The sequence below is a fragment of the Alosa pseudoharengus genome, unplaced genomic scaffold (genome assembly GCF_046254945.1).
Source record: "Alosa pseudoharengus isolate Yale_2024_CS ecotype anadromous, Long Island Sound unplaced genomic scaffold, YU_APseudo_1.1 YU_APseudo_1.1_scf_16, whole genome shotgun sequence".
NCBI lineage: Eukaryota > Metazoa > Chordata > Actinopteri > Clupeiformes > Clupeidae > Alosa > Alosa pseudoharengus.
Window position 1 is genome coordinate 20,231,510 of NW_027468630.1, and position 10,276 is coordinate 20,241,785.

The 10,276-nt window shown below is 40.3% G+C and overlaps 1 protein-coding gene across 1 annotated transcript in view; it reads right to left on the reverse strand.

Annotated features, from left to right (window-relative positions):
• pcsk6 (proprotein convertase subtilisin/kexin type 6) overlaps positions 1–8,642 on the reverse strand; it is a 33,258-nt gene extending 24,616 nt beyond the window's left edge. Inside the window, exons 1-5 of the mRNA XM_076287383.1 lie at positions 7,886–8,642; positions 6,718–6,822; positions 5,810–5,920; positions 3,204–3,347; positions 2,833–2,909 (exon numbers count right to left, since the gene is read on the reverse strand). Coding sequence (XP_076143498.1) covers positions 2,833–2,909; positions 3,204–3,347; positions 5,810–5,920; positions 6,718–6,822; positions 7,886–8,044 — 596 coding nt within the window. The 5' untranslated portion in view covers positions 8,045–8,642. The remainder of the gene's footprint in view (positions 1–2,832; positions 2,910–3,203; positions 3,348–5,809; positions 5,921–6,717; positions 6,823–7,885) is intronic.
• Positions 8,643–10,276: the final 1,634 nt, after the last annotated feature.

Here is a 10,276-nt window from a genome sequence, read left to right on the forward strand (position 1 = left end):
AAGATGTTTTTTGTTGTTGTTGAATTCATCTTTTTATTTGTATCATGAGTTGAATTTCTTTGATGGAGTCTTCCCAGATTTCTGAGATGAACTCTGTTATGTCTGCTAAACATAATGAGCATGGAGCACTGTATTATTTCCATATTTGAACATTTGGATTTTTGATTATGGAAACCAGAGCTGGCAATCAATTCAAGGACCTAAATTGAATCAACTGAATTAGATCACTTACAATGAGTATGTGAATTTACCTCTTCTCCTAAGACTTGTAACAACCTAACACACTCTTCCTTCCTCTCTTCTCTCCTCTACCTCCTTCGTCTACCACTTTCTCTCCTCCGATCACACTTTGACTAGCACTTATAATGTTGGCACTCTTATACTTTGTAATAGTATTAGCAGATGCAGTAGTAATTCCTAGCAAAAGTCTCCTCAGCACTGTAGCTTGAATTTTATTCTCTTTCTGTAAGTCGCTTTAGATAAAAGCGTCTTCTAAATGAATAAATGCAAATGTAAGTGTAAATGTAAATAAATACATTATGTCCAGTGCTGCAATGACTACAGAGACATTCCATTAAAAAAAGGCTTCCTGAACATTAAAAGTCTCCTGAAACGCAATACCCAGGGAAGTTCATTTCTGCCCCTGATATGACAGCTGCCCATGGAGATATCTGCCCCACTCCTCAAAGGTGCCACATGACGATGAATATGCAGAGGGCCCTCCTCATGGTCCAGCTTATCACAACATGCAAAGCAACCCCATCCAGGGTGTCACGCAGTGAGAGCAGAATAAAAAACATGCTAGTCTACCCCTTAACAAATAGAAACAAACAAAATCACCCGCTCCAAAGTTACAACTTTACAACACTGTTCCTACAGTCCTCATCAAACTTTTTAAATATATACATTATTCACCCATAACTGGTCTAATCTAAGGAGATAGTAGCCTATGGGCCTCAATCAGGATACAGAACATAAGATAATAAATGACTGTAAAGCCCATCGCCACAGGCATCCATTTCAACCCAGCTAAGGGTGTCCAGCCACCCTACTGTGCTACTGGCTAGTTACCTACAGAATAATGTGTGGTCCGAGGCAGCCCCTACAGCAGTGTAAAAAAACACTGGCCTCCCACTGGTTTCTATTAGCTGTATGCTAATGTGCGGAGACTGAATGGAGGTTGGAAGAGAATATCAAATGGCCAGACCCACCCCAGGCCAGAGTACCTGAGCGCGCACGCACACACACACACACACACACACACACACACACACACACACACACACACACACACACACACACACACACACACACACACACACACACACACACACACACACACACACACACACACACACACACACACACACACACACACACACACACACACACACACACACACACACACACACCCTACCTGAGCAGGAGCTCATCTCAGAGGATGGGGATTTAGTCTCACTGACTTTCTTGCCTCATTAAACTATAGCGATAACCATCGGCACCGGATGCAAGACTTTTTTGAAAGAGAAATTAATTGTATTTTTTTCTCTCTCGCATATGGTTGTTGTTCGGATTCTCCTGTCAAGCCTGTGAATAACAAACTGTTTGTTTTTTTGAGGTTCATTCCCATTCTGCTTTTCTGAAGACAAATCATTAAAAAAACACAAACTGGAAGCACATTAAAGCAGATATGAGAATCAATAGAATTTGCATCGTACACAAATCTAATATTAGTTTGGTGACAGAAAAAGAAATCAAATGTTATTTGGAGTAAACACACTTTGCATAATTTGAACATGAAACAAAGGTTTTCAATAAACATTCCTGGGCTTTCATCAGAATTCAAAGCCCACCTCACTAGGTAAAAGTCTTGAAAGCTTCAGTTAAAAGGTTCTGAAAGCAAAACATACATTACACCAGATGTGATATTTCCAATATGGAACTTGTAGTAGGGATGGGCAAAAATACATCAAAATGTATTTTCAAATAAAATATCAAATACCATAATTTTAAGTGTATCAAAATAAACAACAAAATAAAATACTTTTTTAATACTAAAAATAAGGTGAAAAGAGAGCATGAAATCACATTGCAAACCTTCCATACCTGTCTATTTAATCTATTTCTTCATCACTACACTGACTCTTGATTAAGTGGACAATGTTTGAGAGCAACAGCTTTTCTCAGCCTATGAGACATGCCATGAACCTGCTAAACAGATCAACTATGCTGAACTGCCTGTTACATCTCATAGCGTAAATATTGTACCAGAGATGCACTGAAAATGCATTCAACTGAACTTGGTACAAAGTGCTACAAAGAGACAAGTCTCTCACATTGTCAATGCATACCCATATTGCTTGATATTGCACTGTGTAATGCTTTTGATCAGGAAGGATCATGACCCTTTTAGTTGGTTTTTAACTAACTGGGTACCGTGTAAGCACTAAATGGTGTTATATTGACGCCAAGGGGCATACATTACATGCAATTTTTCATTGTGTTGCTTTAGATGATACATGGGCCAACTTTTGACCAGTGTTGCAGGGCAACCACATAACCATGTGTTCCATGTGTTCTGATTGGATGTAAATGTTCTTGACGTTGGTGTGAGAGGGAGTACAAGTTACTCATCTTGCACTGGATCCTCTTCCTGAATCTAAATATTCTGAAAACAAGTCTGGGCAATTTACTAAATCAGCACCAGTCAGACATTCATCGTTTTTGCACTTCTAATTAAGCTAGTGTCTTAATCATATATACCTCATGTATCAAGCTGTCTGCAATGTTAATGACTAGCTCTGAAATAAATTCTGTGAAAAATACACTTACTTGTTTTCATTAGTGGAATCATAGCGAGGGGTGGGGTCATGGTCGTTCCCATTGACATCATAACTTGCCAGCTGGTCCTAAGGGAAGACAAGACGAAGACATTTGTATGCTGCCACGCTATCCTTTCACACTCCTGCCATCTTGCATCTTTGGTTCCATTACAAGGTGTGATAAATTGGAGCTACACCAGCCATAACACACTGTAATCCCAGATGTCAGGCAGAGGAATGACATTTATTTACAGCGAGGTTATGTCCTACAAGACCCGGCTTAACAGGAAAGCGCACTAGGATGGCTTTGTTTCATAGCCTTCATGTGGGCATGTGGTGTACAGTGAGACCAAAAGAGGCTTACAGAGTTGGCCGACTCACATAGTTTTGGGCCAAGTCCGGGTGGTTCTTCTCAATCCCATCATCCAGGATGGTGACGACGACGTTCTTACCCGTGTAGCCCCTCCGCCAGGCGGACAGGATGTTCATCTCCGAGCGGCAGCGGCTGCTTTTTTCGGTGCAGTGCTGATGGATGAGAAGGACTGCATCAATGTCAGCTTTAGCAAGACAGCGAGCGACAGAGAGAGAGAGAGAGAGAGAGAGAGAGAGAGAGAGAGAGAGAGAAGAATAGAGGATACTTTCTCATTCAGTCCCCCAAGCCTTGCTCGGTGACCTTCCAGAACAATCAGCTTGTCACTCAGTCAGAGTGTATAAACCTGTGAATTAAAATGGGGGGGGGGATAATACTTTCTGTGTGTGTATGTGTGTGTGTGCGTGTATGTGTGTGCGTGCCCTTGACTTCTGCCTCATTTTCAGTGGGAGGATGCATTTCAGAGGAAGAGTCATGTTTTTGCGCAAGAGCCTAATCCATCTGAATGCACTGATCAGTGATGCTTGATCAAAAGTTTTTTCCACACCATTTTAACAGGCTCTGTGAGGAAAGCATTAAAAGAAACATCCTCATTGTGAACTCACACACTTAAAAGTACAGTATTGACCAAATTAAGACAAGAATTAGCGGGGCTATTAAAAGAGAAACTGTTCTGAGAACACTTTGGAGTTCTTGCTTTGACTCCTACGGACTTGTTAGTTTGAGAGTGAGGAGAAAGTAAATCCAGGGTATAAAACCATCACTCCAGTTTATAGGAAGATGAGACTGAGAACGGATGTGTACAATTCAGTGCTGTAAAAATGTCACACATGCTATACCACCTAGTTTTTCTGAGCGCCTACACACAATTTGCAATCGACAAAATCACTTGTGAAATATGCATATGGGTCTTACTCATCCTTTACAAAAGGGGGAAAGTGATGGGGGAGGCTTGGCAGCCATATCAGACATCTCCAATACACGAAAAAACTCAAGCCCTCAATGATGGTCTGGATCAGTTCCAAAACACATGCCTTTGATACCAAGGTTTAGGTTATGAAAATATGAAATATTTATGTTATGAAATTCACTAGTCTCACATGCTTCTGATGTTTTGACAGGGCAACTGAAATACACAATTGTACTGTGATAAAAGCCTTAGAGCAGCAATAACTTCTAGTGTAAATTCCTTAATAAGTGTTGATCCTAACATGTATTGACCCTAACATATCATTTAAATGCACCAACTGTCTTTGCCCACAATGTACAGCTTCAGGCCTTGATGAAAACCTGCATCTCTGCCAATGATGTCATATCTCTCATTCGTGAGTAGAGAGAAGTTGATCAGGGTGAAGGTAATCATTCTAAATGATTTAACATTCCTATGTGCTTGGAATCCTTGGTACAACTATGAAATACAAGCAAATGTTGAACTCATGCACAGAAGGGATAATTCTGTGAGTAGTAAATGTCAATCACATTTCCAAATTAACTTTCTAAAACTTTGCGAGAGCACTTCTCATGAGTTTATACTAAAACACAGTCTCTCTACACAACAAAGCACTAATATTAGCAAATGTTTTTTACTTATTTCAAAGGCGACTAATTTCTTGATCATCACTTCCCCTTGATAAGAGCTTTAATCCATCATGGTTCACAGTGAGTTTTAAAGCTCATCTTCAAACAGCCACAGACAGGACAATTTCACACATAAGTACACACAAAATCATCTCATCTTAATCTAATTTAATTGTTAATCTTTGTCAGCACAATTCATGTTAATTTGCATGTCAACCATCTTTCACAATTACTGTGGCCCAGCTACTTGAGTAAGGGGGGGGGGGGGGTGATGCAATGCAAACAGAATAGAATATATAATTTAAAAACAATTTTGAATTAATATCTGTTAGTTCTTTTTTCTGGTATCGATTTCCACTGAGCCATCTGTCTTCTTAACAACTAAATTTACACAGATGCCTGTGTGGCGCATGCAGCAATCCTAAGGCAATAGGATTACTACACTGCACTGACAACAAGGGGGACATGACTAAATAGACTGGTTATTGTTTTTATTCTGTTAAATTCTCTTTAGTCTATTCATAATTTTGGTATTTTTGGGCTATTTGATTTTACTAAACGGGTAACTGGAATGTTAATGTATTGTTTATAATGTTAAATGTCACTATAAAGTCACTTTGGACAAATTAATCTGCTAAATACCATAAACATAAACATAAAACATTAACATTTGTGGCCCACCACCACCCCCCTCTTCGGAGGACAACTTTGTTTTTTAATAAAGCACTATATTTTTAATACACATACACAATATAATTTAGATTTACATTTAGTGCATTCAGTTACTGTGTCCTACCATAACCATTCACCCTGTTTTAGTGAGACCCTGGATCCATATAAGGGGAGGGGAGATTATAGCATGCAGAATGTAACACATAACACATATAATACGACAAGGTGACAGACAGACAACAGAGGGAAGTGAGACGGGACGATATCAGAACTGACAAGACGAGACTGGACAGGACAGTTGACAAACACAGGGACATATTATTAGTGATTAGGTAGAATGAAGAACGGTGGAACAGTGAACACTTACGATGTACCACATGTTAGACCACTTCGGGTCATTGAAATGGACAAAGTTGGGGTCATTCCTGATGTATCGTTTCACTCGTGACTTGACCACCTGCTGTTGCGCCCACTCGACCTGAAAGAGCACAAATCACTGTCATCAGGGGAGGTCACCTTGGTGGGACAAGAAATAAAAAAAAAAAAAAAAAAGGTTTCGTCTCATCACCCTCACCACAGTGGCTCTGTTCAGCTTACTGAACTGTGATGCCTGTTGACCAAAATATAATTGTGTCCCATATTTCTGGATTTTGACTGTCTTTGATGAAATTTTGTATTTTCAGTACCACCCCAGCAAAACCATTTGGCATTGTGAAAATGTACAGTTTACAGCTTATAATGGGACACTTTTGATTATCACAAAGCGTCACTGAAACAGCCTTTTCTGTTCCCAAGACTATACAGCAACTAATATCTGGATGTGCACATTAAAGCATTAAACATTAGGCTGCCTTACTCCTGTGAGCCTTGCCATTGCTTTAAGCCAGGTTCAGTGAACGTGTGCTGCCTTGACACTGATAAAACGGCCTGCTGCTTGTTTGTTGCACTATACCAATTGTAAACATGGCTGGGGGCATGATATGATCAGGGTGCCTCCATGCAAGACTTACTGTAGACCCCCAGCTCCTACTTTTTATTACTTCCGAGACCCTGTCTGTATGAGAGAGATAATCTGAGTACGGAGGCCAAGTTTTTCAGGCTGAGGACACAGCCTGACTCTGAATGCTTGGATGCTCTGTCAAATGAGGCTTCTATAGAAAATCAGCGTGTCACGATAATAAACAGTGGTGTGAGCATTACATGAGGACAGGAGCAGTATTGAGGTATTGGAGAGAGGCAACCCGAGACTTGCTCCCCCCTGGCGTGAGTCCTTACCTTAGGGTCCATGTGGATGAAACGGTGTGTTCCTTTAGTGGCAAAAGTGGATCTTCGTACCACTCTACCGTGGTGAAAATGATAATGATTTTCCAGGCCTCCAATCTACGCAACACAAGACAAGATTTAACCTAACACCAACGAAAGACAAATCTACCATAGCAAAAATATATCTGAAGGCCTCCATTTAGAGTAAACATATCAATGTCATCCTGGAAGTACACTTAAAAACACTCAAAGAAACAAAAATGTGCATGTGCATGTTGTGTTTCCAAGCTTTCCATCAGCATTCACAAAGCTAAATAATTTCACTCCAGTTACCCTGCACCTATAATGGCGTGATAACATTGGTTTGCTTCAGAGCTTTGATTGAAATAATGCTAATGACAAACAGACATTATTTTACCATTTGTGAACAAGCATTGCAAACATGCATACAACAGGAACAAAAAGAAAGCAAGCTGTTGTAGATGTAGTTTATTATTTCTATTGGTGTAGTCTGAAAAATAAATGATGAAAGAACAGAGCCTTTCAAAGCCTTTCAGCTTGTGAGGGCAGTTATACAGTAAAACCATGAAGGCCTTCTGGCAAGTGAGACCACAAATGGGTACAAGGCTGGCATCATTATCAGCTGCATCTCAGCAAAAAGATCATTAACATAAGTACCATGGGAGTGACATTAGAAAGCCAATTACTGCCTTGGTAACTCGAACTTCAGAATGACCAAATGACCTCCACAACCTCGTGGTTATGCATACAAATATTTTCAACAAAGTAGGACTGACATTCATCAGACGTTTAGTTATCAGAGTTCCAAAACCAAAAGATTGCATCCTAATCAAACTCATGAACCGTCTCATTGGAGTAAACGTGCGATGTCAAAACGGGGGACTCTCGGAAAACTCCCACGACTAATTAATAGCCTATACTAGGCTACTCCTTGAGTGCCTCATGCCCCAACACAGATGTAGCCAACCTCTGATCATTACTCTCAGCAGCAATGTGGCCACTCGCAATCATTCACAAAGCTTTCTTGTAACGAGAGGATGACACGTGACATGAACAATCTGTGCTAAAATATGGCATAGATCTTGTTCAATTCCACAGGTTTTGATTAGCCTATCAATAAAAACATAAATATGACAAACGCCAGTCATTTCTAACTTACCTGCCCCAAATTGCTGTAGCCATATTTTGAAGCAAGTTTATCTGCCTCTTCGTGTCCCCCTGTAATCCGCACAGCCCAATGATTTGTGTACAAGCTCCGAGAGGGCGATGTTTGACTGACAACAAAAGTTGACAACACACAAGTAAAAAACAAAAACATATTGTTGATTGAGTCTATGGTCTTGTCCTGACGTTTCGCGGAGACAATTGCATTTAAGTACAAATTCGCTTAAATTAATAAAAGCTCGAAATCGTATGAGATCGGCGAATTGCAGACGGTCGCCAATATTCACTCTACGCAAAATATCCAGGAACACATGTTGTCAGAACGAGATCCATCTGTCTTTATATTTTCCAAAAAAAATCCTCACATTCATCCACTTCATAAAATGATGAGCATCGAATTATTAAAAAGTTAAAACAAGTGATTATCTGTTCCACAGTTCTTCAACGTGTCTTCTTCGTTGGCAATGGCAGATCGCATGTTGATTCGGAAAGTGGCAGTTCAAAGTGAAGGTATCTGCGGCTGGCAATTGAGGATAATCCGGACATCAAAGAGACTGATACCAGACTTGACGTAGCGACGTACAGTGCATCTTCTGACGGGCCGGCGGGCACGGTTACGGTAACATGAGTGCTACTGACGAACAGATCCGTGCGAGACAATTTCTAGACAGCAGATATTTGGCTGACTGACAGTGGTAGAGAAAACACAACGCACTGTGTTCAGGATCTACAATATAGTCTCTCTCTCTCTCTCTCTCTCACACACTCACACATCTCACACACTCACACACACACACACACACACACACACATAGGCTACAGAGAGAGAGGGAGAGAGAGAGAGAGAGAGAGAGAGAGATTAGGCTACTGCATTTTGTGATTATCTTGTCAAAAATCTTCTGTAGCATTCATACAACCCAAATTAATGTTTATTTTAAAGGTATGGCGTGGCTTGGAAAGCATTGAACTGAAGAGCTCAATCAGATTAGTTCAACTGACATCAACAACCTCTTCAATACATTTCCAAACAGAACCTCTTGATTGCACTGAAGGACATGATTGAGTAACACTTTTGTTTGCCTTCCTAGATCCTAACATTTGCCTTGTACTTTTTTTTTTATCTTGTCCTATTCACGATTGCAGAGTACAAATGACGAAAGATATCTCTGGTGATTGGTTTATGTCATGTCTTAAGGGTTGATATGTTTTCAATATATAACACCCTTTTGTGATGCTATAAACATTCATATATAGCCATGACATAGCCTATGATTTCCCCTTTGGCCTCCCTTCAAATGCATGTATGTGAGTGCCCGAATCTGTCATGTCATATCCTCTCCGATCTATCTATCTCTCTCTCTCTGTGTGTGTGTGTGTGTGTGTGTGTGTGTGTGTGTGAGTGAGAGAGAGCGAGAGAGAGAGAGAGAGAGAGAGAGCGAGAGAGCATGACTATATTGTGGATCCTGAACACAGCTTAGTGCATTTCCCTATATCCTCTCCTGCTTCCACTGAATGAACTGCCATACACTAACCGAAAATGACTTGCTTGTCTAACAAGTTGCAAGCCGTCTTACAGGAAGTACAAGGAGTGGCTAGGTTTGGGCAAGTATATTCAATGTTGCAACCTGCCACAACCCCCCCCCCCCCATCCAGATTTTCTTGAGAAAAACACTAAGGTAAGATCAGATATCAGGGAAATTTGATGATGCTCAAAAATTGGGGGAAAACCATGTGTCACTTCCTAAATGTTGCCAAGAAAAACCCCAATTAGCAGAAACACTCAGAGGTGCTCAGCAGATAGTCCTAGCAAACTTTTGTGTAGAAGAGGATGGTTCTTGCTATGTGTTATAGGTAATATTTTAGAGGAAACATTTTCAGACTGTAATTCTGATACTTGCAAAACCAAATTAACAAATTGTTGGTCTTTGATCCAGGGTACTTAAATAGGCGATCATGAGAAATATAATTACATTCACTTGAGCATGATGTTAATATTATATTTACCCACCTTGGGACATGGTGCTTTTTGTTGGAATGTTTTCTCCCCAGAAGCATATTGGAACATCAAGGTTGAAGATTATGATGTAGCATCCCCTGTCAGTCAGCTGAACAAAGATTTATACATGAGAGGTTCAAAATTATAAGGTAGTGCTGCCACCTGCTGGTCATATACTGAACATGGCAATATGCATCTCACTTTACTTAATGAGACATGGGGCTTGCTGTTGTTTTTCATTTTAAGAGATCTGCTTTAATTACAGCGTTTGTTTGTCACCCTGCTTGGCACATTTGCTTTCTTTACTTCAGCCTACTTGATATCACTTTGACCTTCTGATGGAAAGTGCTGAGGAGTGTCCTTTTTATTTCAGATCCAGACTACATCAGC